General features: G+C 46.3%; 2 protein-coding genes across 13 annotated transcripts in view; one reads left to right on the plus strand and one right to left on the minus strand.

The window, feature by feature from the left end:
• Positions 1 to 466: 466 nt before the first annotated feature.
• Positions 467 to 10,769, plus strand: LOC115533110 (nucleus accumbens-associated protein 1). Of its 2 annotated transcripts, none has more exons than XM_030343381.1 (8): positions 467 to 783; positions 4,110 to 4,242; positions 4,528 to 4,848; positions 5,150 to 5,792; positions 6,142 to 6,312; positions 6,466 to 6,571; positions 6,867 to 6,964; positions 7,832 to 10,769. In XM_030343381.1, exons 2-8 carry the CDS (start codon positions 4,117 to 4,119, stop codon positions 8,155 to 8,157), a joined length of 1,791 nt encoding a protein of 596 aa, XP_030199241.1. In that variant the 5' UTR covers positions 467 to 783; positions 4,110 to 4,116; the 3' UTR covers positions 8,158 to 10,769. The 2 variants fall into 2 exon arrangements, with proteins under 2 accessions (XP_030199241.1, XP_030199231.1); XM_030343371.1 differs by having other exon boundaries at positions 470 to 783; positions 4,107 to 4,242.
• A 6,286-nt stretch (positions 10,770 to 17,055) lies between these two features.
• The window catches only part of cacna1aa (calcium channel, voltage-dependent, P/Q type, alpha 1A subunit, a), an 87,450-nt gene continuing 77,567 nt past the window's right edge, over positions 17,056 to 26,938 (minus strand). For 9 of the 11 annotated variants that reach the window (XM_030342756.1, XM_030342717.1, XM_030342708.1 and 6 more), the window contains 3 exons: positions 24,497 to 24,716; positions 23,591 to 24,075; positions 17,056 to 21,238 (listed from right to left, as the gene is read on the minus strand). In XM_030342756.1, coding sequence (XP_030198616.1) covers positions 20,459 to 21,238; positions 23,591 to 24,075; positions 24,497 to 24,716 — 1,485 coding nt within the window. In that variant the 3' untranslated portion in view covers positions 17,056 to 20,458. The remainder of the gene's footprint in view (positions 21,239 to 23,590; positions 24,076 to 24,496; positions 24,717 to 26,938) is intronic. The other 2 variants (XM_030342766.1, XM_030342776.1) reach the window with 2 other exon arrangements.

The raw sequence follows: 26,938 nt of genomic DNA on the forward strand, positions 1-26,938 counted from the left end.
TTTATTCATAAATGCATTAGATTCCAATGTTTTATTTAGCCTATGTGAATACCTACTGTAGACTAAATTAAATAGGCCTATAAATGACGTTGTATGATGTTATTAAACGCAGTAGGCCTATTTGATATGGAACAATTAGAATCTTACATTGTAAGCCTATTCACCACTTGCAGTTCATCTAAGTTGACTGAGTTTACATCCCACCCGATCCTCTCTCTCTCTCTCTCTCTCTCTCTCTCTCTCTCTCTCTCTCTCTCTCTCTCTCTCTCTCTCTCTCTCTCTCTCTCTCTCTCTCTCTCTCTCTCTCTCTCTCTCTCTCTCTCTCTCTCTCTCTCTCTCTCTCTCTCTCTCTCTCTCTCTCTCTCTCTCTCTCTCTCTCTCTCTCTCACACACACGGCCTACTTTCTCATCTCGCACATGGGTGTGGGGTTGGGGGGGAGGGGGAGTCGAGGCGAGAGAGGCGGTTTCTCTCGCTGCTGTCGCTGTGCCAATGCGCAGTCTACGTCGTGGGATAGGTCTTCCAAAATCGAGGCTGCGCTCAACGCGATCATGCGATTGAGTGACGAACGCGTCATGCCTGCCCTTTCCCTCTGCTGTTGTGTGCGATCGGTGACTCTGTGTTCCGCAATCCCCTTCGCCTTCACCGTACCGCCCTCGATAGCTCTGCTGTCGGCAATCAAACTTCGAATGAATGGCTGTCAGTAGGAGCGAGGAGAAGCGGGGAGACAAGGAGCGGTGCCCCGTCCAGTAAAAACGCTCTGCATCGACTAACAGGCGCCGTGGGTGAGTGTGTGTCTGACGGGTTCGTCTGAGGATATCTCCGGATTTATTTGGCTGGCTCGGGGAAAACGTCCGTGTCGGGGATTCGAGTCAGCGCTGGCGATTCGGATTGGTTGGGAGCGAAGATAACTTGTATTAGTCTTTAGCTAGCCCATGTCATTCGGAACATGGGTCTAGGTTGGCATAGTTAAAACTTCCAAAAAGCAGGTTCACCTTGATCGGCATTTTGGTTGCATAAAGCTAGCGGATTGGGCTCTTCTCTAAGCAGACCATAAAACTGGCACTTTTTTTTTAAAGCAACGTGATCCTTACTTATGTTTATTCTAAAGAATACAAATGCGAATGACTGGGTCATAAACAATCAACGTGTCAATGCCAGATGGTTACTTTTCATGGAGGTTAAACAACATTGAGCACTGTCTGTGTCTAGCCAACCCCCGCTCAGTGCCGCACTGGTTCCGTCTGGCTCGCCCTCGGCTGCCTGTGTGTCCTAGGATGACCTGTTGATGTCGTAAAATGGAGACTGGCATGGGGGACGAGTCCCCGCAACCACCATCCCAAATATATTTCGTGCAACACTTTAATATTCGGGGACAGACAGTGGATGTCATGATGACACCGATAGCCCAGCTGATCAAATCTAACTGTAATTCGGTCTTCCATTGCGGAATTGTTTCGAAATAGTGTGTGTATGTGTGGTGTGTTTCAGTGTCTGTCGGGCGGGTGCGAGAATGCTAGACGTAGAGCCCAAAATTATTTAACTATATGTTAGCATAGCAACTAGCTCGCTGTACGGGCCCCGACGACTGGAGAAGTCATATTTTGTAGAGAGAAAAAGTATGATGGAGATCAAACACACCATGTTGTATACAAAATTGGGCAGTCCTGACGGACTTATCATTTTACTTTATCAATCCTTGACATCTACCGGGAATCAGTCGCCATCCCCTAGTCGCCCCCTGGCCCGTGCAAGCAGTGGAGCAGTCCGCGCGGGCATACTGACTGCCCGCGGAGCGGTCACTGCCGGTGCAGCAGTATAAACTCATCTATTCCCCATTGATCTTTCGACCATCCGGTCAAACGATTCTGCGTACTTTAAATACGATACGATGGTCCCAGTGGGGAAATATGCAGTGTCAGACTAACGGTCTATGGCACAGCTTGTAGTTGATAACGATATATTCCGTTGTTGGTTATTTTCGCTCAAAAGCGACTGAGTCTCTATTACTGTTTATTTTTTAGGCTAGTTATTTTTTACCAGTTGCTTGATGAAGCGAAACCCTTCAAGCGTACCCGGGCTGCGTCGGAGTAAACGATATACGTTGGCATTTAAGAGCCAGGGAATGCCCACAATATATTCCTATTAGTAATTATCACACTAATATTTTTTATCAAATTTTTATGCCTTCTCTAAAAAATATGGAGTAATATACAACAGCATCTCTCAGAACTAAGTGTTTAAGAGTATGGTTGACCTACTACTCTCCTTCTTGGTATCGATTCTGTGCTTGCCTGAGATCATAGGGTGAAATTTAGTTATTGACCGATACTTTAGGAAGGAAACACACAAACTCTTGATTGAACTTTCCTTCTGAAATGTGTGTGTGTGTGTGTGTGTGTGTGTGTGTGTGTGTGTGTGTGTGTGTGTGTGTGTGTGTGTGTGTGTGTGTGTGTGTGTGTGTGTGTGTGCAGTGTGACTCACTTGCTCAACTGTAAACAAGCAGTATTGTTTAATGTGTGTGTGACTCAGTGTGCCTTTTGTGGGTTTGTTTCATAGTGTGGGTGTTTGTGTGTGCATACATCTGTGTTTTAGTATGAGAGAGGGGGGAGCCTGAGAAGAGACAAAGAGTGTTTCTCTTCACTGGGAAACTTGGCTATCTCCCAATTGAAAGGCTTTGGATATGATGGGGGGGTGCTAAGTGCTAACGCTAGGTTTACTCCAGCTAGCCATACTGCAGTTGCTTGTATGCTTAATACAGGGTGAGGCATGATGCTAACAATGTCAATTGTTGTTGGTATTGCCAGAGATCCATATTTGAGCTTTCTGTAGCTTTCTTCTAAAGTGACTCTTCGACTTTTTTTTAAAGATGCATGCCACTAATGAACAGGTTAGCACATTTCTCAGGAATGCTAAGCCCTGGAGCTTAGCCCAAGACATCCTAACTAATAGACTGTCATATTAGCCAACTATATGGTCATATTACAATGTATCCATGTCATAATTTAAGCTACATTTCATTAAAAGCGAAAGAGAGGGACAGATATTTTCTTAGTGTGTGAGCAGCATCCTGCTTTATGCATGGATGAGCCGTTCACACAAACCTATTCAACTAGAAGAATGTAATAACAGAAATGTAAGAAAATATGGTGACAGTGTAATGTGTACCACTTTCACAGTGTATGTCACTCTCCCTGTTCTATATCTAGAACAGCCACGATGAGTGTGCTTCCATGTTAAATGCATCTGTAATTTATTAAGACTGGGATATGACATGACAGCGATTGCAATAAGAAACATTTGCTCTGCAGTGTTACCTTTAAATCCCATCTACTGTCTTTTGTGCTTCTAGAGCAGTTATTACATGGGTTTGAAACCTTAAATTGCCCCCGCATTCTCAGGGTAAAACCGACAAAAAATATTTGGTAACTTTAGCTTAAAAGGACAACATTCATCTAAGGTCCTACTAGAAGCTGTTCCACAAAAGAGAAGCGAGACCGGCTTGTTCTGTTCCCAGTATTGAATGGGCACATGGTATCTGCTGTTTGTTTAGATGGCACACATTTGCTCATAGAAATAAAAGAACATGGCCCAGTTATCTAAGGACACAGGGTTTTTATAGCCCATAGAAAATTGCGACCAAGCAAGCTTTTACCATGTGTGTGCACACTATGTCATCGGTGATGTCTACTTACCCAGCCTGGAAGTGGATACAAAAACTTTTTTCATACAAGGAATTGCTATGGTCTACAGAGAATTTAATGTTCTTTGGGGAGCAGACTTTCATTTCATTTTACCGCTTTTGAAGAGCTACCATTGATTGGCTATGGTCTCAGAGTTCCAAATATAAAAACATCTGGACGATATTTATTAGCTTTTCTATTTACATTGTGTGGGTCAAATTTTATTGTATACTGCTGCTTTGCATTTTCTTAATATCTGTCTGTTTTCTTCCCTGCCTCATTTCCTTCTGCCCTCTTGCCTTTCTTCATCCCTCCCTTCCTTCTCTCCTCTCTCACACACTCCATCTCTCTCTCCCTCCCTCTTCTCTTCTTTCCATCCTTTCTTCCTATCACCCTCTATCCTTTCCTTCCTTCCTTCCTCCTAGAAGACACACCATGGCCCAGACCCTTCAGATGGCAATCCCAAATTTCGGCAACAACATCCTTGAGTGTCTGAATGAGCAGAGGCTGCAGGGTCTCTACTGCGATGTCTCCGTGGTCGTCAAGGGCCACAACTTTAAGGTAGGCCAACATTAATTTCAGAACAAAAATTTTCTGTTCCGAATTCCCTGTTTTATTCCCAAGCGTCGCTGCACATCATCCAGCATTCTTTTTTTTTATTTATCCCGCTATATAAATATTGTTCTTTGAGCATTTAAAATAGATCAGAGTGTCAGCTTCTGTTTTGGTCAGCTCCCACTCTCCATAAATGCAAAACACAACCCCCAAATCCCTTGAATCCACACAAAGCTGATGAAAACAAAAATGCCAAGCTTCTCTCACCTCGTCCTCTTCTTTGTCCCCCAGGCCCATCGCGCTGTGCTGGCAGCCAGCAGCTCTTATTTCCGGGACCTTTTCAGCAGCAGCAGCAGCAGTTGCGGCGGAGGCGGTGGTGGCGGTGGTGGTGGCGGCGGCGGCAGTGATGGTGGAGATAATGAGGGTGTCCAGAGCCCCCTGGTGGTGGAGTTGCCCCCTGCGGTGCAGCCCCAGAGTTTCCAGCAGATCCTGGCCTTCTGCTACACGGGCCGCCTCAGCATGACCGTGGGGGACCAGTTCTTGCTCATGTACACGGCGGGCTTCCTCCAGATCCAGCAGATCATGGAAAAGGGCACAGAGTTCTTCCTTAAGGTATGGCACGCCCCCTGGTCCCAAACCCTCCTTCCCGGGCATGCAGAATGGAGTGGCGTAGGTGCCAGATGGCCAGACACTATCATTGTAGCATCACACAAGCAAACAAAAAGTGTTCGAAAGATTAAACCATTAGTGATGAATAGATTAAACAAATGGGATCTAGTCTTTTGAGTCATTTGCGGCTACTGAGTTCAAGGTGCGGTTCCCTATCCTCAGCCCAAAACATGTGCTGTCGTAGAACAGGCCTCCCGATCCCTCGTGGGTACTATCATACGTTCTGCTCTTTCCCTCTCCCAAGGTGTCGTCCCCCAGCTGTGACTCCCAGGGCCTCCAACCGGAGGAGGCCCCGTCCTCGGAGCCCCAGAGCCCCGTCACGCAGACGAGCCGCCCCGCCAACTGCGTCACGCCCCTTTCCCGGGTGAAGACGGAGCAGGCGTCGGGCCAGCCGGAGGCGTCGGCCCACTCGGTGGTGTGCTCGCCGGTGGCCAAGCGGCTGTGGGAGGGGGGCAGCAGCCGAGACGGGGGCTCGGGGGGCGGCGGCGGCGGCGGCGGCGGGGGGTCGAGGAAGGCCGCTCGCTTCTCGCAGCACGAGGCCATGCGGGGCAGCGCCATTCAGAGCCCCCCCGCCGGTCTGGGCGTCGCCATGGGAATGGGCCCCTCTGTGGGAGGCGCGCTGGCGTCCATGGTGACGGGCGGTGGGATGGGCAACAACAGCAACGGTGGCGTCGGGCCAAATGGGAGCTGCGTGGCGGTGGGGGCGGGGCTTGGCCTGACGGACGGCGCCAGCCCCGGCACGGTGAGCGCCTACGCCAGCGACTCCCCCGTCAGCTACCACGAGGAGGAGGAGGAGGAGGAGGGGGCCGACGAAAGCGCCGAAGAGCAGTACAGGCAGATCTGCAACATGTACACCATGTACAGTATGCTGAACGTGGGCGTTGCAGGTAAGGCCCAGACGCCACAGAACAGATGAACACTCTGTCCGTGGCCATGCTGTCTGTGGCTATAGCACATCCTTATAGTACGCTAGGCAGATTCTACCGTGACAGACTTTTAACAGATGTTACTTTGAAAGACTGAACCTTTACAGACTTTTTAGAGATGTAACCATTATAAACTCCACCTTTGCAGACTCCTTACAGATGTAACAGTTAAAGACAACCTTTGGGGAATTATTCCAGACTTTACCTTTAAAGACCTAACCTTTTTAAGACCAAACCTTCACGCAACCAGCCTACTGATAGACCTTTTAGAGACCTTACCTTAACCGACTGTCCTGTGCTTCCCTTCCAGCTGCAGGCGAGCGGGTGGAGGCCCTTCCGGACCACACGGAGACACGAGGGCGGATGCGGGGCCGAGACCTCACCTGTCTGCCCACCGAACTCATCGCTCAGATAGGGAACCGCTGCCACCCCAAGCTGTATGAGGAGGGCGACCCAGCTGAGAAGCTGGAGCTAGTCTCAGGTGTGTGTGTGTGTGTGTGTGTGTGTGTGTGTGTGTGTGTGTGTGTGTGTGTGTGTGTGTGTGTGTGTGTGTGTGTGTGTGTGTGTGTGTGTGTGTGTGTGTGTGTGTGAGAGAGAGAGATGTGAACTGGTTCTGTGTCTGTACCCCCGGCAGGCACCTCTGTGTTCATATCGCGGGCCCAGCTGATGAACTGTCACGTGAGCGCGGGGACCCGACACAAGGTGCTTCTCCGGAGGCTGCTTGCCGCCTTCTTTGACAGGTGACTGCAAAACTCCAAACAGCTACGAACATACACGTTGTACCCCACACACACACATATTGCTCACACACACGCGAACCAAAACAAACACGGGACCCACGCATACCAACAACAGCGGACGGACGCGTCTTCATTAGATGAGACCCCGACCTTCACGTGCTCACACACGTACTCGTATGCGTGGTAACTAGTTAAATTGTAGAGGAATAGGATGCACTGTGAGACGCTTTCATTTCACATGTGTCCTCCACCTTCTGTGATTCCTCTTGATCATTTTGTTTTCCGCCATGGTCAGGAACACGCTGGCCAACAGCTGTGGAACTGGCATCCGTTCATCCACCAATGACCCAAGCCGCAAACCGCTGGACAACAGAGTCCTGCATGCAGTTAAGTGTGAGTATGGGAGGGTGTATCTCTCTCCTGACTTCTCTGTCCTAAGAGTAAGGCCCAATCCCGTTTCTACCCCTTACCCCTTCCCCTTACCCCTTCAAAACAAGGGGGAGGGGTAAGGGGAAGGGGTAGAAATGGGATTGAGCCTAAGGCTTAATAATAAAATATCAATATTAACACATTTGTATTTGTGTATATTAACACACAGCTGGCTCTCCACTGTTCCTGTGGAGCAAAGAGAGACGGTTTTAGAGACCAATGGGAGGGGCCCCTAATGACTAATTCAAGCGAGTGACTTTTGGATGTGTAACTACTGGTCCAGTTGACACAAAGGAGCATGACCTTCTTAAAACAAATTGCGCAATAGTCTTACAGTCATGGAAGTGAGGTCAAAAAGAGGGAACTATGCACGGTCCTATTTCTAATCATTAGAAAGCTGAATTTGAATTAACCATCCAGTCTTCCACTGATGAATGTTTGAGGAGCAGTTCCTTTTGGTGACTGACCACTAGATGGCGATGTGTACTATTGGAAGTCATTGTCAGCAATGTGATAGGCAGACCGGACAGGCATGTCTGCATTGCAGACAGTACCCTAACCCTTAGTAATTAGTTGGATCTAAAGGCCAATCACATTCAGAGCTATAGGTCTATGTTATAGTCTTCCTGCTCAAAGAAAAATGACATATTTTTCACAGAGGAAAATACATACTACATTTTTGCTTTACAGAAACTTCATAATCATGGACAATACTTTATATTTACTTTTTATCTCAGTCATGGAGTCAAAAATGACTGAGTTTCACAAAAGTTGCCTTGGATAAATGTGTCGTTTACCTCCTTCTTCCACCATGCCCTCCTCTGACACCAGATTACTGCCAGAACTTCGCCACCAGCTTCAAGGAGAGCGAGATGAACGCCATTGCGGCGGACATGTGCACCAACGCCCGCCGCGTGGTGAGGAAAAGCTGGATCCCCAAGCTCAAGCTGCTGATGGCCGAGAGCGACGCCTACTCTGCCTTCCTCGCCGACGGCGTCAAGATGGAGGACGACCACCTGGGCGGCGACGCCGCCTTTGACCCCGCCGTACCACTGGAGGTTGGCGGCGGCGGAGGAGGGGGGGTGGAGGCAGGGGGCTCCCCTGGGGAGTCGTCGTTACAGAGCTTGGGCGGGGAAGGTGGGGGCGCGCTGTTCTGAGTGTTTTTGCCTCCGTAGTTTCCCGTGGACGCTTGACAACATCAAGCAATATTCCACCATATTTTGCTAGCTCTTTCCTCTTACTGGCCCCTCCCTTACCCACTGCTCCTCCATGGCCTCCGCAACTGGGCTTTTCCCGCCAAAAACCGACTGTGCTAACATCGCTGCATCTGGGGACAAGAACAGGCGGTCTTGTCCTCCAAATACCACAGGAAGATAATACAAAATTCTGATCCCGCTGATATCAAACATGCAGTCCGTCGAGGGGCAAAGGAGATTGGGAGCCTAGGCCACTCGCCTCTTCCTCCGATGGACGCCGACGTCACCCCGCGTCTCGATCATCTGTACACTCCTGCATATAAATAAATAGCATTCCTTTGATGGATGAGCGTGTGCTCGCGTGTACCTCTGTCCTGCGGTTGGACATGGTTGGAGGGATAATAGATAGAACTAACAGTGGGTAAAAAGAGTATTAACTTGCTTGTGGTTTTCCCCTAGTTTCTTTTATCCTTTCTAATTTTATAACAAAAAAAAAAAAACAACGCCAAATATTCTTCCTGATCGCTATTACTTTTCAAATCTTACCCGAAGAAATCAATCAATGAATGTTTGACGTGTTGCACATTTAAAGTTGGCCATGTTTGAAGCAATGAAACGATATGAGGGGTGAAGAGTGTGCTTGTGTATGTGCGTGAGTAAAAGACAAAAATGAGGCAGAGTGTAATTGTAGACCCCTTCCAAGAAGATTTTTGGTTTAGTCCTATTTTAAGGAGATACAATCTATTTATTTAGTGCAAAGCCATACACTGTGTGTGTGTGTGCGCCGAAAGAGAGGGGATTGTTTAAAATCTCAACTGATGCATTTTAATCGTGTGTTAAATTTTCGGTTTTAAAAGTGGTGTCGTTGAAAAGCAAAGATATATTTTTATTAACAATGTGGCATAATTGTTAGAGAGGGAGAGAGAGAGAGAGTTTTGACTGTTATCTTTCACCTACAATTAAATTACTGTATTATTTTGTTAAGTTAGCTAAAGCATTTGACACCAATAGTTTCTTAAATATATACATATAAAAAATGTCAGTATTAGGCTGGTTGGCTGACTTTGCCATCCCCAAAGTTGTAATAAATTATTGATTAAAGGAAACTATACAACTCCCAATTATACAATACTTTCTTTGGAAAAAGGTATTGTGCTTTGTAATTTAAATTACAACACAAATGCTAGAAGAATAGAGTGAAGTCAAGAAGTTATGCGATCATTCCCCCCACCACCACTCAATATAAGGAAAATGGAAAAATTTGGTTGTTTTGTGCGTGTGTGTGTGTGTGTGTGTGTGTCTGCATCACCATGATGTAACGCCTTGTCCTTAAAGGGCTGGGGTTTTGGATGTTGTGTTTGTGTGTGTATGTTTGTGTGTTGTGTGTCTGCTTAACACCTTGTCCTCAAAGAGGTGGGGGTTTTCGTATCCCGTTGAAGCTTGCTGCCGAGCGCGACTGGACAGTGCACTTTTACTTTATTTTGTATAGTTAGTGAGGAGGAGAACCTGCACCTTAGTTAGATGAACATGCGGTCCGCACACCATTTACTGACGAGGCTGGGGAAGCTGTGTGGAGAGAGACACGTTTTATTTTATTTTATTTTTATTATTCTGCCTGCTGTTTAGTGTGTGTGTGTGTGTTAGAGTGCATGTATTTGTTGAGTTCTAACCTAGCTCTGTAAGACACTCGGCACAAACTTCCAATGCAATAAATGCAGAGGGCCACAACGTGCGTGTGATAGTTATTCGTGTGCCGCATATCCTCTTTTGTAATATTGATTTTATTATTTGAAGGGTTATGACGAAACATCAAGTTAGCAATGTGTAATATTGTGTGAAACTTTGTCCGTGGGAAATTGATGATATATGTTGTGTACTGTAGCACACCAGGGTAATGAAAAGGTCCAGGTCCCGTTCAGAATTATTTTGGCAGGTTATTAAAATTAATAATAAAAAAAAGACTTACTTGGTTGAGACATTATCAGTGTTGAGCGGACTGAGATGCATTTTTTTTAACATTTGTTTGTCATCATTTTACTATTATTTTTTTCTATTTACTTAGTAATATGTACAAATATTTCCTCTGCTAATGGCCTATAAAGATGAGAGAAGAAAACTGACGTTGTGGTGTAATAGAAAAGTTAACTAGATTCAACACAAAATAGAAAACGTAAGTAATATTTTACTTTATTTGAAGTAAGGGAAAAAGTAGTACTACTTTGCCTCTTACTCACAAGATAGTTGATATTTAGTCGACGATGTTGCACTTAAAAGCAACTGCCATGATACAATTAAGAGCTTTTACGATTGGTTGCCTGTAAATTACTTTATGTGAATTGTTGACATTGTTTCAGTTTATGTATTTTATTTTTCTATGCATTTTATTTTCAACATCTAAAGGGCCCACCTCTGTAAGAAGTCAACCCATGCACAGCATGTACAAATGGTGCCAACTAGGATTATTCAACAAGAAGCCCCATGTCACTACCACATATTACAACATACATTCTACTACTTGGTTTAAAACCTTTCATGAAAACTTGACCCATTAAAACCCATCCTGTGCCCAGTGATGTATGCAGTGTTTCACAATCCTTTGGAAAATATCTTTACTGATGGCCAAGGTGAATTCAGAAGGCTGATCTTAAGCAATTAACTTAAGTCCATAATCATGTCCAACAAGACCAGACCTGGTTAGATGTAATCTTGCTAATTTGTAAACGCATTTGCTTTTGGGGTGAAACAAGAGGTGGCCTAAACACTAACCAAATTGTAGTTTGTGCACACATTCCTCTCTGTGTGTTAAGAGAAAACAACCTACATTAAATAAAATGTATGGCATGGCATGGGGAAACTTTTTCACTATATGGTACATATATAAATATCATATATACATGTATAGGTAAATACTGTATATTGTATATAAAGTCCACATGGAGATCAGAATGTTTGTTGTGATATCACAGCATGAGGTATATATATTTACCAAGATACTGCCTTTACATTAATGGCTGTCTTCGCCCCTGCTCATTGGTCTCTGTAACCCTGTAGCTCCGGTGCAACTCCCATAATGCACATTCTCTTTCCGTGTTCCAAGTGCCAATATCTTTGTGAAACCCCTGTAACTGTGACACAAACTTAACGTAATTGCACATTAACTAATGTTAAATAAACAAATGAAAGTCATTGACTAACTTTAAACACAAATAAATGAAATGAAAACATGTTAATAAAAAAAAGGTTTGTAACAATTTCTCCTGGGCTACTGTTTTATTCCTGTAAAATATATTTTGGTTCATCATAAATTATTATTGTAGTCAGAATTATGGATCTGAATTTACATATTTGTAGATTTGTTTGGTTAACCCCGTCATAATATATTAATTTAATTTATGCTCCAAACAAAATTAAATAAGCTATTAACTATCAAAGACACTGAACAATATTGAAATTATTTAAAACGTTAACATTTGCAAAAGGATCATACATTTATTTTTTAGTGTCGGATATAGAGGGGTAAAGATACAGCTGATTAAAATAAACCAAGGATTTATTGGAATAAAGAACAAAAGTTAAGCAAAAGTTTGGTCAGGGAAGCTACAAGACGTCAAAGAGAGCCTGGGCCTTTTGTGTTTAAAACTTGCCTTTAGAACAAAATAATCAAATGCTCAATGGCAATATGTGAGCCACATAGAGATGGATTTGGGCACCAAAGGAATGAATGCCCACTCCTACCAGCTTCATATGCACTGACCAAAACTAAATAAAACTTAACAAAAGTGCTAGGCTGAATCTGGAAACAATTAGATGAGACTGAATAAAACTAAATAAATGACTAATAGACACAGCGGCAACAGACCGCATGTGGAACAGACTAGGCTCGAGCTCAAAACCGAAACAGTTGAAAACAAATCCCCACAAATGCATATGAGCGTAACACCCCCACCCATAAATGCAAACATCTAATGCTTTCATTGCATACTAAATTTAATATAAGCAAATACCCAAGCGATAAGGCATCGGCCAAGAAATGGTCAAATCTCTTCTTTTGGCTTATTGCAGGTCAGAGGATCTGAGACTTCTTATAGAGTGTATTTGACTAGTAAGTCAGATAGGTACATGGGGGCTTTTCCATTTAAGCATTTAAATGTTAGTAGCAAGATCTTAAAATGTATTCTACGGTGGACTGGGAGCCAGTGAAGGGTGGCTAAGATGGGGGAAATATTTTCACCCTTACGGGTGACCGTTAGTAGGCGAGCTGCAGCATTTTGAACCAACTGTATGCGAGAGAGGGTGGCTTTGTTGAGACCAACATATAGGGAATTACAGTAGTGCAGCCTGGTAGTTACAAATGCATGGATTACTTTTTCAAAGTCAGTGACAATCAGAAAAGGTTTTACTTTCGAAATATTTCTAATTTCTCTCACTTGATTTTACAACAGACTTAACCTTTTTGTCAAAAGTAAGATTAGTATCCAGTATTACACCCAAGCTTCACAGGACTTAGTTCTGTGTAGCGAGAAAGCTACACAGAACAGCCTTAGCACACTCAAATGCATGCAGGCACTCAGCTGTCCATACAAACGGGATGGGTGGGCTAGTCAGATCAGTAAGAGGGGCAGCATCCCAATGTCTCAAACTGTGCGTTGTGCTTCAGCTTTATGATGCATCATCTGTGCATTAGATAGAACACAGAAAATCAGGCCTATACCTCAACCTCCATATGTTGATACTGGCTTCCAGCAGATGGTGCAGGCATATTACCTCAATCCATTGGTAAAGTCTAGAATATTTTAGTGATATAGCACCTACATTTTGCGGTGGTATAGCTGATCCTTTAAGAGAATGATATCATTTGTTCAATTACATGTTTCTCTTGCATGCTTTCGTTTATTATTATTATACATATTGTATACAAGACTTTTGTTCAATCCCCCTTGTTAAATATATCCAATATTTTTAATTAATTAATTGTCACTATGATCAATACAAGCTTTATTGATAACTGGAGGCAAACAAAATTATCTATGCACAAAGTTATCTTTCATGACGGATGTATTTCCATTAGATATCCTAAATGTAAATAAAATTAAACCTTGTCTTGATCTGTAGCGTAGTGATATGTATGATTTGGTAGCCTATAATAACTATATTGTTTAAATGCAATGTAGAAGTTATGTGCATAGATTCATAGATTACCTGTGCCATACAGAAAAAAAACAGTTTTGTAAAGATAACCTTATGATGAAAAATAATTTATTGTAAGATACTTCATGGGGGTAAAACATTGGGCTTAATGCAGCCTGATCAATGGAAGAAACATTGTAAAGCATATTTGCTATCCTTCTAGAAGCTTTCTAGATGCCAAGCAATGCTGTGGTATCACTCATTAAGCAGAGTATGCACTGGGCGTGTTTCTTGACGTAAAATATTTTTTACCGTCCTGGGTATCCACTGAACAGACTATCGTGGTGGCGTCATGTGTTTTATTATGCTGATTGTCTGATGCTTGTCAGGAGCCTGTCAAGCCAAACTCCCACCCACGGAAATTGATGTGGGCAGCTAGTGGTCCAGACTGATCTGTATAGCAAAACAGAAAGGAAGGATGCGTGATCAGGATGGTCTCCAGGCTAACCCCTAATCGCTGCCCTGATGTGGCCTCCTTCTGGAGCCGAGACCCGCATGAAGTAACAGACTTGTCGCCACCTTTCACCTAACACTCTACCCTTCTCCTCCCACCAACAGGGCTTCAAGAGGTCTTGCGGTACATCGGCTCTCTCTGTTTCCCCTCCCTGAGCATCACTTTGTTGCTTTCTCTCTCCTTAAAGTCCTCCGTCCTCCATACTCCTCACACTGTCACTACCCGCCTTAAGCTGAAATAGCTCTCCCTCTACTTTCGCCTCAACTGCGCCTGTAGCAAGGGGGCGCCAGCATGCCAATTCCCCGCACAATGTTATGATACATCATAGAAAACCGCTTTGCGGTGCAGATGTTTTTGTTTTTTTAACTGCTCGTGGCGCCTCACACGTGTCATGAAAAATTTGCGCCCCGGGAAACTGACCAGTTCGCCCGTGCCCACTACCATCTCTAGAACAATTCTCTACTCTCCAATGAGAAAGTATCCTCCCTCTCCTCTGTTTTGGCTCCCTCTGTCCATTCCACTCCAGAGAAGTGCAATCCTCTACCTTCTCCGGCTCTCAGAATCTCCCTGCTCTACCCTCGGCCCTCTCCTTCCTTCCTCCCTCACAGCCGATGACTTTGTAACCTCCTCGCGGTGACAATTGCTCCGTGCCGCCAGAGCCTCGTCCCTCTCATCGGTTCTCATTCTCCTCGACCTGTCCGAAGCATTCGACACCGTGAACCACTAGATCCTCCTTGCCACTCTGCACTATCCTATTTCACTTCCTAGCTGACGAATCACAACTATCAGGTCACATGGAGTGGCTCCTTGTCCAAACCCTGCACTCTTGACCCTGGTGCCCCTCAAGGCTCAGTACTGGGACCCCTTCTGTTCTCCCGATATCCTTTGGCTATGTAATCACATCATATGGTTTCTCCTATCACTGCTACGCTGATGACACTCAACGATTCCTCTCTTTCCCCTCCTCTGACTGAATCCTGATTGCAGCACGCATCACAGAATGTCTGGCTGACATCAGCACTTGGACGACGGCCCATCCCTTGAAGATTGAGCTTGACAAGACTGAGCTCCTCTTTTTGTCAGCGACAGATAGATTCTTCCATGAGACCCCCCTTTTCCGTCACCTCGATTGGTTCCCTGTAGTAGCTTGCATCAGATTCAAGACGATGGTTTTGGCCTGCAAGGCGGTCAATGGAGCTACACCTGCCTACCTCTAAGCGTTAGTGAGACCACACACCAGAGCTCAACCGCTCGGCCCAACTACCTTAGCTGGAAGCCTGGTATCACTAAAGCTAAGAGCAACCAAGGTAAAATAACATGAGTCACAACTCTTCTCTGCTTTGGCACCTCAATGGTGGAACAAGCTCCATAACGATGTTAGGACCACAGAGTTGCTCACCAGCTTCCGCAAGAGACGCATGACTCACTGGTTTACCTGGACTCTGCCCCCCACTGCCCCTTCTCCTCCCTTACTCTCCTACAAACAACCCTCTTACGCTCTTATTGTATGTCATACGTCCTGGCACTTAATGTATGCACTTATTGTATGTTGTATGTCCTGGCACTTAAAAACAATACTTGTAGCATGTGCAGCTTCTTATCCAAGCCTGAACCATGATCTTCTTTTGGTCCACAATAAGAGTCGATGGCTGCAGATAGGGCAGCAGTGAAGCTATCTGGGGAGATCCTGTCAGCGAGGAGGGGATACTAATCTGCCAGGACTGCAGTAGTTGCAGTGGCCACATGAGGGTAAGTAGCCTTGGTTAATATTCCTCCTCTCCTCTCTAGTTTGACCCTAGATTTACATACCTCACTCCGTTTATCTGTGGTTTAGACCCAAAGCGCACCCTGCTATATGAACCTAGCCCTCTGTAACCCTCCCCTGCAACTCCCCAGTAAAGTCTTCCAGGCTTGAAAGTATTGTGAACACTCACCACGCGTTCATACTCATCCCGTACACGACTATGACCACTTCAGTCTTCGCTGTCACCATGGCGCATATCCCATTAGGCAAGGGGGACTTATACTTCGCAGTGGCGATGGGAGAGGTGCAGGACCTGGTGAAGGCCTGCTGGGCCAACCTTGAGGTGGACCGGGCAGTCAACGCGACGGTCCGCTGGCAGGAGGAGCCACGTCAACCGCTAGCAGTTAAAAAACAAGCCCACCAAGGCGCTGTTCCCCGAGTTTATCTGGGACGAGGAGCTGGGCGGTGGGGGTGCAGAGATCATAGTGATCCGCTACACCACAGTGCGCAAGAACATGAAGGAGGTGAAGGAGAACATCTGTGGAGGCCCTGGCCTGGTCCATCCACGCCGCTGCTGCTCCTCCTCCTCCTTCTCCTCCTCCTCCTCCTCCTCCTCCTCCTCCTCCTCCTCCTCCTCCTCCTCCTCCATGTTGTGGATCCTTCTGCTTTACTGAGACTGACTGTTCAGCACATGTGCTAGGGACCCAGGTAGTTCTGGGATAATTTACTTTGAAATGGCAACTGAAAAGGTTTTCCTCATGTGAGAACTGACCTTGCATCATGAAAGAAAGGGTCAACTGGTTGCAGGTTGGATTCAGCCGTTGTAAAGAGAGGGCTAAAAATGGCAAGAAAACACGATTTTGAAAACAACAAAAGAAATGTCCTCTCTCCCTGCTCCCTCCCTATGTTTCTACACCATTGACCATACACCAAGTGTTGCATTTGTAATTTCTTAATGAGAAAGACTGATATCCCTCTCATACTGTGTCCACATATCAAAATGCATTTATGCACATCTTCGGCAATATGAGATGACTTAAAACATTCACATAGAAATATATAATGAATTAGATTGCCCTTATAAGCCACACAGATAAAAAAAAACGATCAGGCATTGACACAAAATGTGCATTCTCTGTTTTCTTCTTTTTTTTATTCCTTCGGAAGAATAATGTTTGGAATTACAAAATGCACTGGTAGAAATAGCAGTGATATAGGGTTGGGAGTGTGGCACATGAGAGAGAGAGAGAGAGAGAGAGAGAGAGAGAGAGAGAGAGAGAGAGAGAGAGAGAGAGAGAGAGAGAGAGAGAGAGAGAGAGAGAGAGAGAGAGAGAGAGAGAGAGAGTCAAAAGAGAGAGAGAGGAAGTGAAGTGAAAGATTAAAAGGTTATAAAGCCGTCATCTTCGGATTTGGTCTATAGCCTCCTGTCTCTTCACAACAGACATCATACATAAATAAGTTGAAGGGAGAAGAATACAATTTCGCCATCTGGACTGGACGTTCTTTTCTTTATTATTATCGTCATTATTGTTGCTTAAAAACAGCAGTTCATTTTTTGTGTGGTGTCTTACCCGAACATCATCGTTTCACGCCTCAACACAGTCACACGTCACATTTTCCCGTACGTTTGAACACTTTTTTTGTGATTTATTTTTTATTAAACTTGTTAGTTTTCAAAAATAGAAGGAAAAGGGAAACATGTTGCTTTTTCTTTTTTTTAAAAACATCTATCTATATATTTTTTTGTTGATTGTTAATCCATTTAAATTCAATATTTCTGCTGTCTCTTTTATGTCCTGAAAATGACTGTTAACCCACGGTGTGGCATGCACATAGCACATGCATTTCTGGAACTAGGTTATTTATTTTTTCATATTTTTTTGTTAAAAAAAACTATTTTTTTCAACAGCGAGTTGTACATTGCTTTTCGTGTGGTTAATGTTTTAATGTGTATCTGGCTGGCGAAGAACACGAAATACTATCTATGGTGAACAGTAAGGGCGTGTACACATCTCCATTAAGTGGCGTGCACACAAACACACACACACACACACACACACACACACACACACACACACACACACACACACACACACACACACACACACACACACACACACACACACACACACACACACACACAATAGTGACATTCCAAAAAAAGACAACTATAAGTAGTACATGGGTAATGCAAGTTAATGGGGAAAAATACACATTGTGCATATAAACACACATTCACACGCACACATACATACAAACCAAATGAGCTACATACATATTGTGTTTTTCTCCCTCATGCCTAGTGTAGTGATATGAAAGAGTAGCCTTCAATGATGGTCCTCTGGAGAATGCAAAGACACTATACTATCCAGTTTCTTGGTAGTTCTGTTAGTTTTTGTTGATTTCTTCTGTGCATTCTCTGGTCAACATGTCGTTTGTCACCAAGGAGACGGCTGGATACAAAACTGATCAATACAATTTGGTCTTTGTCAATGAATGTATAAAAAACTGCTACTATGTCTACGACTACTACAGTTAACCGCAGTGAAACTACACATTGAGAAGGAATTCACTTTGTCCTGAAGTTTAATAGTTTCTATAATATTTCTATACGTTTAACCAGTGGGGGAAGAGAAGGCTGCAGTGGACAGTGGTGAAAGAGTGTTTTTCGAGGCACTCAGAAAAACTTGTTGACACACAAGGGAAATTACATAAGCTTACTGTCGCGTGTACGCACATACACGCTCACACACACACAACCGCACACACGCACACACACACACACACACACACACACACACACACACACACACACACACACACACACACACACACACACACACACACACAATGTCAGAGTAGTTGACTATGTGGGCCACTGTAGCAGGCACAGCTAACTAAGAGAGGCATTAAATAATTTATTAACTGATCCTTTATGAAGCAATGTTTATACAGGATGCAATATCCTGTGTAATGTATCGTGCCATTAGAAAACACAAACAATGTGTACTTGATTAAGCAAAAGATAAAGCGTATTTGTAGTGAACTGATACGGATAACAACCAGAGCAGTTAACCTAAACTCAAGTTAATAGGTTACAGGAGCGTATTGTATGAAGTATATTGTATATTGCGCTATCTACAGGACATAGCTGGAAGTGCGGCCTCAGCTTACCCCGTGACCTCAACTCTTAAAAAAAAATGTAACGTTGAAAGTAAATGATCAATCTACCAACAGCCCAATAAATACCATAATGTATCTTGACAGTACATCCTACATTTGCCCTGCTTGGTTGAATGTGAGGCCCATCCCAACCTCACCACAATACAAGCTCTACCTTTTAGAGGGACAAGACTATCCCATCTCATTACAAAGTTTGTGTGTGTGTGTGGGGGGGGGGTTTAGAGTAAGTGAGGAGGGGGTGGGTCACATTCTCAGTCAACGTCAAGAGAAGTAAAGCATATAAAATATAAAGGAGGTCAAGAGGAAGAGATTCTCTCTCTCTTTCTCTCTCCCTCTGTCTCTATCTCCCTCTCTTCTTATTTTTTCTCTCTCTACCTTTTTGTTCTTACCCCAAAACCCTGGAAGACTTCTGAGCCATTTTGAGCCGGTTTGTGAATTAGATGCCACAGTGGAGACTCTATGTGTTTTCCTATTTAACCAAAAATACAAACAATAAAGAAAGAGATTTTTCGATCTGAGATTGAAAGACTGAGAGGGAACGTCACACACACACATAAAACAATTCAATTCACGTCACACACTTCTGTCCCTCTTCTGTGCGTACCGTCTCCTTGTTCCACTTTTCTTCCATCTCACTTTTGTTTTCTTCATTTTTTTTGAATCATTCATGCAGGATGCGCCATTTTGTGAGTCTTTTAAGGAACTAAAAAACAAGGCGCGTGGGGTTGCAACAAAGTCAAATAAGTACAAGATTCTGATGTTTTGAGAGAAGAGGAGAGGAGGAGTAGGCAGTCGTGGAAGAAGAAAAAACTGTTCAGTTTTTGTCCGTGTTTATGGGTGTACAACAACACAAATACACACACACACACACACACATACACACACACACACGCACACACACACACACACACGCACACACACACACACACACACACACACACACACACACACACACACACTCAACACATGCACGCACACACAGACAAACACACGGGACTGGGGTCAAGGGATGGTGCCCACCTGACTGAATCCACCTCTCCCCCTCCCTGGGGAGGCGGGATCAGGTGACCAGGCCCCTCCCCCTGTCCAGGATCAGGTGACCAGGCCCCGTCCCCTGTCCAGGATCAGGTGACCAGGCCCCTCCCCCTGTCCAGGATCAGTCCTTATTTAGGAGTAAACACAGATGATAAAACTCATCAATATTCCCTCGAGTCGGGATTGGTTGGGATTTTACCTTTGTTCCTTCTTTTTTGTTTGCGACTAACAGAAGTAGGTTTCCAGAAGCAAAAGAAACAAACAAACTGAAAAGTGGTCGATGTATCCCGTCGCCGGCCGGGTCTCTGAGAGGAAACTCGACGTTGACATCTTGTTTAGTGGCTGGAGCTCTTCCTAGGAGCCAGAAGGAGCCTTTATTTTTTAGGACACACAAAAAATGAATAACCCCCCCCCCACCCACCCTTTTGCTTTTGTTCCACCGCCTCAATAAGAGGATTTCACTCGAGGCGCTCCTCTACCAGATCTGGGTTCTCCGCTGGAGCAGGGCCGAGCAGAACGGTGACATCACGAAACCAAACGGACCGAGACGAAAGAATCATGCCTTGCTCTGGAACCCCAGTCCGTGTCTCTCTCGCTCGGCGCACGTCTGTCAGCGCGTTAGTCCGCCTCCTGCCCCGGCCCTGCGGAGCCCTCAGGGGCTAGCACCAGTCGTCGTTCTGGGTGTAGGGTTCGTGCAGGCCTTTGCGTGGCCCTCGGGGATGGGCCCCTGGTGGGGGGATCTTGTGGGGCACCGTGTGTGCCGGGGGTCCCTGGAGGTGCGTGGAGGGGGAGGGGGCGCGGAAACCATTGGGCACACGGCGCTGGGCCGGGACCGGCGGCCCGGGCCCCACCGGGGGCGTGCTGGGGGGGGGCGGTTGGCACGGGGCCACAGTCCTGGGGGACGGCCGGCTTGGGTGGGGGTGTCCCGGAGGGTGGGGGTGGGGGTTGTTGGCGGGGTGGGGCTGCGGCGGCGGGACGGGGTGGGCTTTATGTGGCGGCGGGGGCTGGGCCTGGGGCAGGGGGGGCAGCGCGTGGGGGTTGCCTCCCTGAGCAGGGGTGGTCTCGTACGCGGGGGGCTCGTAGTCCTGGCTGTAGAAGCCGTCCCCCTCCGTGGAGCTCTCGTCGCCCCCCGCCGTCTCCCCCCAGCGCGTCAGCGGGTGCCGGGCCTGGTGGGGGGCGGAGGGGGGGCCCGCAGGCAGGGGGGGCCCCTGGCCCTGAGTGGGGGGGGGGGGCTCCGGGGAGAAACGATGGTTTGCAGGGGGCCGGGCCTGGGGTCCCCCGGGCGCCGCCGGCCCCCCCATGGCCTTACGGACCACGGGGGAATAGTTGACATGGGGCCGGGGCGTGGCGGGGGTCTGGGGCAGCTGCCGCCGGCCCCGCCGGGGGGTGCTGGTGCCCGAGGTGGAGGGGACGGGACTCTCGCTGACCGAACTACTGCCCTACACGGAACGTGAGACAAAGCCAAATAAAAAGGACGAACCACGCGGTCGACGACACAGCAAGCAGAGAGCAGCGTTGGGGCGATCGAGGTTGGAATGGACAGAGGGAGAGAGAGAGAGAGAGAGAGAGAGAGAGAGAGAGAGAGAGAGGGGGGGGGGGAGTGGGAGAGAGAGAAAGAGAGAGAGGGGAGAGAGAGGGGGGGAGAGAGAGAGAGAGAGAGAGAGAGAGAGAGAGAGAGAGAGAGAGAGAGAGAGAGAGAGAGAGAGGGGGGGGGAGTGGGAGAGAGAGAGAGAGAGAGAGAGAGAGAGAGAGAGAGAGAGAGAGAGAGAGAGAGAGAGAGAGAGAGAGAGAGAGAGAGAGAGAGAGAGAGAGAGAGAGAGAGAGAGAGATGGAAGACGAAATACAATGAAACAATGCAACGCGTGCACATAGAGAAGCACCGGCCACGAAGAGTAGGAGTGGAGGAGAGAGGAGGATGGGAAGATAAGGTCCCAGAAAACAGGCGCAGAAAAAGAAAAGCATGTCGCGCAAGACGAAAGGAAAAAAGGCAAAAGAAAAAGAAGAGGAGAAAAGAAGGGTAAAGGGTTGATTTCTCAAGGGATACAAATGCCACACAAGCTTAATGTTTTCCATTTGAAAAACATAATAAATATATTGCTATATATTAACATAATATGATATATTATGTTTAGAACTAACTTGTTATGCATTTCTTTACAATGTATTTAAGAATACAAATATTCACACCAATATAATAACTATAAATACTACTACTACTACTACTATATTACTAGAAATATATACTGTTGTAAATCAACTAAAACAGCCCTCCTTCAAAATAAGAGCTCATGATTTATTTTTTAAAGAAGCTTTTGAGGAGAATTTTGTTAAAGGGATAAACAGGGATATGTTGGGAGAATGCTGGAGTTAGTTTATATGAAAGGATGATATTTGGGTACTCAAATATACACACGAGTGCATATTTGTTTGGCTTTGGAAGCAGTGATTTAATGAGCTGGTACATATAATGACGTTACATTTACTAGTTTATGAGCAATAATGCATAACCATTCATGTTTATGAACGGCTATGCTCGCCGTTTTACTATGGCTTTAGATTAGTATGCATGTGCCCATGTATACAAATACAGATAGTGCTAATTGACATTCATTTTATCACATAGCAAAAATAAATATTCGAAGATCGGGTGTTTTGTTGTTGGCGTCGAAGTGAACTCATAATCCCAAATGGTACCTTGATTTTTAACTTCTTTGATTCGATATTCACTGTTGATATTTCATAAAGAACAACATACTTTTACCAAACACACACAATTTAAAAGCCAGCTCCTAACATTAGAGTAGTATTTAATCATTAGGCAGAGTAGACTTTAGATAAAGTTCTTCAAGGAGCAGATGGGGGGGGGGGGGGTTAAGACATCCTGCTAAATGAGGATGATATTGGTAGAATGCAGGTTTTTTGGCTCGACCCAGAACCTTATGGCTTGGAGTCAAACACTCAAAAGCCCTATGTCCATGACAAGCTCCAAGGGTCAGCGAGGCAATGCATTCCCTATGGGATGTGGGTCAGCCTCAACCTAGTCTCGCAAAGCCAGACCAAACTACAGCAAGTAGAATGGTCTGGAACCACGCTATTTAGAGCCGTCTATCCGGGGGGAGCTGGGTTGCCCTGTTTTTATTTCTTTAAACCAATCAGAATCGTCTAGGGCGGGGCTAAGCCCGGGAAGCAGCATCGGTGTACGGGACAATACGGGAAAGCCAGCAACCGGAAGGGGAGGAGTCGCGGTGGAATCCGACGCTAGCGCAATAGACGCTGTCAATTTCCGTGCAGCCAGACTAGCCTCAACCTGACCTTCCCTAGGTGCTGCTACGCTCCGAGAGCCACAATACTTTCAACTTGGATGCTGAGCTTTCAGCAATGCTCGGCAAACCCAGTCGGGTATTTGGTTAACGAAAATAAAATAATTAGGTAAACAGTTTTATCGATTAATATTTCTTAAATAGGTCAAGGAAGAATAACAAAGTGTTCTAAAACAGCAGTAATTAAAGTTACATTTTGCCGCTTGCCTCAGGAAGGACAAAAAAACACTACATTGTCCATGCACTCACCGCCATGTTTTTCTGTTTCTTACCGCTGTACCAAAAGCAATTACTACGCAACCGGTTGTGTGGAAATTTTGCTTTTCTCAAGCACCTTCTCAACCTAGTGCCTAGAAGGTTGGTCTAGAAGGCCCAACCGGAATCTTGAGATGACGCTCACGTTTCTCATGGACATGGGGCTTGACTACCCTTCCCTCTCTGGTTGTATACCTAAATTACCCAGAAGCCCACCTGTCTGTGCGTCATGCACTCGCGGCCCTCACTGGGTGAGCGCGACCATCGACGGTTGTCTTTTTCCCTCTCCCGGTCATGGTCGGGCTCTCTCTCCCGGTCGCGGTCGTGGTCTCTCTCTCGGTCGTGGTCGGGCTCTCTCTCCCGGTCGTGGTCGGGCTCTCTCTCCCGGTCGTGGTCGGTCTCTCTCTCCCGGTCGCGTTCACGATCGTGGTCTCTCTCCCGGTCGTGGTCGGTCTCTCTCTCCCTCTCTCTCTCCCGGTCCCGGTCGGTCTCCCTCTCCCGGGAGTGTCGGTGCACGTACTCGCCCGGCCGCTCAGATGGTGCGTAGTGCTCCTTGTCCACTGAGCCCTGGTGATGGTGGTGGTGATGGTGGTGGTGATGCTTGCGGTCCTTGGAGCGTCCGCGGTCCCTGTCCCTGTCGCGCTCCTTGTCTCTGAGGGGCAGCTCCCCGGACTTGGTGGTGGTGCTTAGCTCCGTGTGGCCTGGTGGTTGAGAAGGACACACTGAGATCACAGCTCAAACCACGGTGCCCCTTCAGACACGTAGAGGGCGGTGAGGAGAGGGAATATATGGCCTAGGTTGGGGTTGGCTATCACTTAGCTTATTTCTTACAGCTCTAACCACAATATTCCTTCTAAAAAATACAGGGCGGTGCAATGACCATATGGGGAAAATGACGAGGTAGATGCATGTTAAGTTCGCAGCTGAAACCGCAGTACACAACACTAACCCATAGATGGTGCCGTAAGGTCTCTTTTGGCAAGATGTAATGGGATTTGACAGTTGGTTGCATAGCTATGCACAATAGAATACAACATACTATAAGAAGATAAAGATAAAGGTGATACCAACGGCATGATTCGGTCTGCGTGGTGTGTGTTTGTACGCGTTTCCGCCTCCCACCTGTGTCCGCCTCTGTGTAGCGACACAGGGATCTCTGTGAGGTGTGGTGGTTGCGTTCCTTGCGGCGGTGGGTGTGGCGTGTGACACAACCCTCCTCCGGGATGGTGTGCTCCATGGCGTAGTCCTCGGGCCCCCCGCGGTCCCCCCGGTGGGGCCGTCCCAACCGGCTGTGGCCCAGGGACGAGGCTGAACGCTTCATGGGGCTGTTGTCAGGGATTGTCTAATGGAGCGAGAGGAGAGGCAGAAAATAAAGAGTGAGGGAATGAGAGCGAGAGAAAGAGAGAGAGAGAGAGAGAGAGAGAGAGAGAGAGAGAGAGAGAGAGAGAGAGAGAGAGAGAGAGAGAGAGAGAGAGAGAGAGAGGGACAGAGGATGAAGGGCATATCTCTCTCTTTCTTTCTTCCTCTCAAGATGTTTCCTGTGGTGGGAGTGTGAGTGTGTGTGTGTGTGTGTGTGTAATACTATATGCATGGTTCTCTTTCCCGGTTATACATATTGGTTAAAAGTCATTTTCACCGTCATGCTTCCTCAAAGACGATATAATAAACACAAAAATAAGGAAATAGAAGTAGAGGAATAGAACAGAGATGAACAGCGGCCATGCCTTTCCATGCTGTCCCACTCCCATAAAGGTAAACAAATCAAACCGTCTCATCAGTAGAACCTGCACACGCCACCCCTGCCCCAGACCAACTGAGCATGACACATTCCAGACCCAGCACATAAAAATAGCCTGTCCGTTGGCTGATTTCTGAGAGTGTGCCTTTAGATCGCTCCAGCCATGCATGCACATAGGGAGGGGGGCGGGTGTGCCGGGAGTCCTCCAGCCAAGACCAAAGCTCACTCTCTTGGGTACAAAGCGCCAGACTTTCCAAGAGGCAGGAGGGGACAGCAGACTGGAGCCTATGGAGCCACTCGATGCTGCCGGGAGGGTATCGAGAACATCATGCAGGGTACGCTCCAGTACTAAATCCTTATGGGTCCTTTACGTCCTTCTACATGTTTGTGAAACTGTGGGACATTTTTTGGAGTACAAACTCAAAGCAGATTTTGGGTCCATTAAGTGTAGCACTGAGGGTCCCTTGAATGTACCTTTTCTTTCAACAAATTCTAACACACAATTCCTTCTCTGTCTTCGGCACCACAAACACACACACACACACACACACACACACACACACACACACACACACACACACACACACACACACACACACACACACACACACACATGAATGATGTTTGCGCATGCAGGTGACTGGGTGCCACACAGAGACAGAGAGACAGGACACTGATAACATCATGATGACATCATGATGACATCATGATGACATCATCACAGTCTGACCAACAGGCATGAAGACACAGAGCGACACAGAGCTGCAGCAGCGGCCATGGATAGAGAGACACAGCCATAAGACAGAGAGTGAGAGAGAGAGGGAGAGAGAGTAAGTGAGGCCACAGTACACTTTCGTTGATGGGGGAGGTTTAACAAGTCATAAAAATAACAAGAACTAAAATAACAACACAAAAACAAATCCGGTCAACTTGTCCCAGCATGTGCTACTAAAAAGTTTTCTTAAAAGGGACGCTGCTATGCTGTACGATGCGGCTCTGCTGCATGCGTATCAGATTGTGCGCTGCAGCGATCATATTGCATGCCCTATCTGGGATTCAGGAGCCTCTTATCACAAAGTGCAGTAAAGAGCGAGACACCGGAGGACTGCCAGGAATTGATTGGGCAGCAGGATCTGAGATCAGTTTCCGGTCATGCCAATCAAACCCCATCTGACCGAAGAGTAAACGGTGGAAGGTTGTTGGTTCAAAACACGTCCGTTGCACGACGAACGGGGGATTCACGTTGCGTGGTGTGCTAGTAAGGTCACGAGGAAGGGAAAGGGCTGTATGAAACAAAGGACGCAGGAAAAGGAGAGGGAGGCAGCGATATAGAGAGATATAGAGGAGCAGGAGATAAATAGGGATAGAGAGAGAGTGATAGCGAGAGTGAGGGGGTGGGGGGACAAAGGTGGGGGTAAAGGTAGGGGGGTAGATTGAGGGCAGAGCTAGGGAGATAGTGAAGGATCGAGGGACAAATAGAATGATAGCGGTAGAGAGAGAAAGAGAGAGACAGACATAGAAAGAGAGAGATAGACATAGAAAGAGAGAGACAGACAGAGAAAGAGAGACAGACATAGAAAGAGAGAGACAGACATAGAAAGAGAGAGACAGACATAGAAAGAGAGACAGACATAGAAAGAGAGAGACAGACATAGAAAGAGAGACAGACATAGAAAGAGAGACAGACATAGAAAGAGAGAGACAGACATAGAAAGAGAGACAGACATAGAAAGAGAGAAAGAGGAAGAGAAAGCGAGAGAGCGAGAGAGAGAGAGAGAGAGAGAGAGAGAGAGAGAGAGAGAGAGAGAGAGAGAGAGAGAGAGAGA

The sequence above is a fragment of the Gadus morhua genome, chromosome 2 (assembly GCF_902167405.1).
Source record: "Gadus morhua chromosome 2, gadMor3.0, whole genome shotgun sequence".
In the NCBI taxonomy this organism is placed as follows: domain Eukaryota; kingdom Metazoa; phylum Chordata; class Actinopteri; order Gadiformes; family Gadidae; genus Gadus; species Gadus morhua.

Excerpts from the sequence above, each read along its gene's own strand:
- LOC115533110 (XM_030343381.1), top strand. The coding sequence starts at position 4,117 with ATGGCCCAGACCCTTCAGATGGCAATCCCAAATTTCGGCAACAACATC. Across the intron at positions 4,243-4,527 it reads TCAAGGGCCACAACTTTAAG|GCCCATCGCGCTGTGCTGGC; the intron begins GTAGGCCAACAT and ends TTTGTCCCCCAG. Across the intron at positions 6,965-7,831 it reads AGTCCTGCATGCAGTTAAGT|ATTACTGCCAGAACTTCGCC; the intron begins GTGAGTATGGGA and ends CTCTGACACCAG.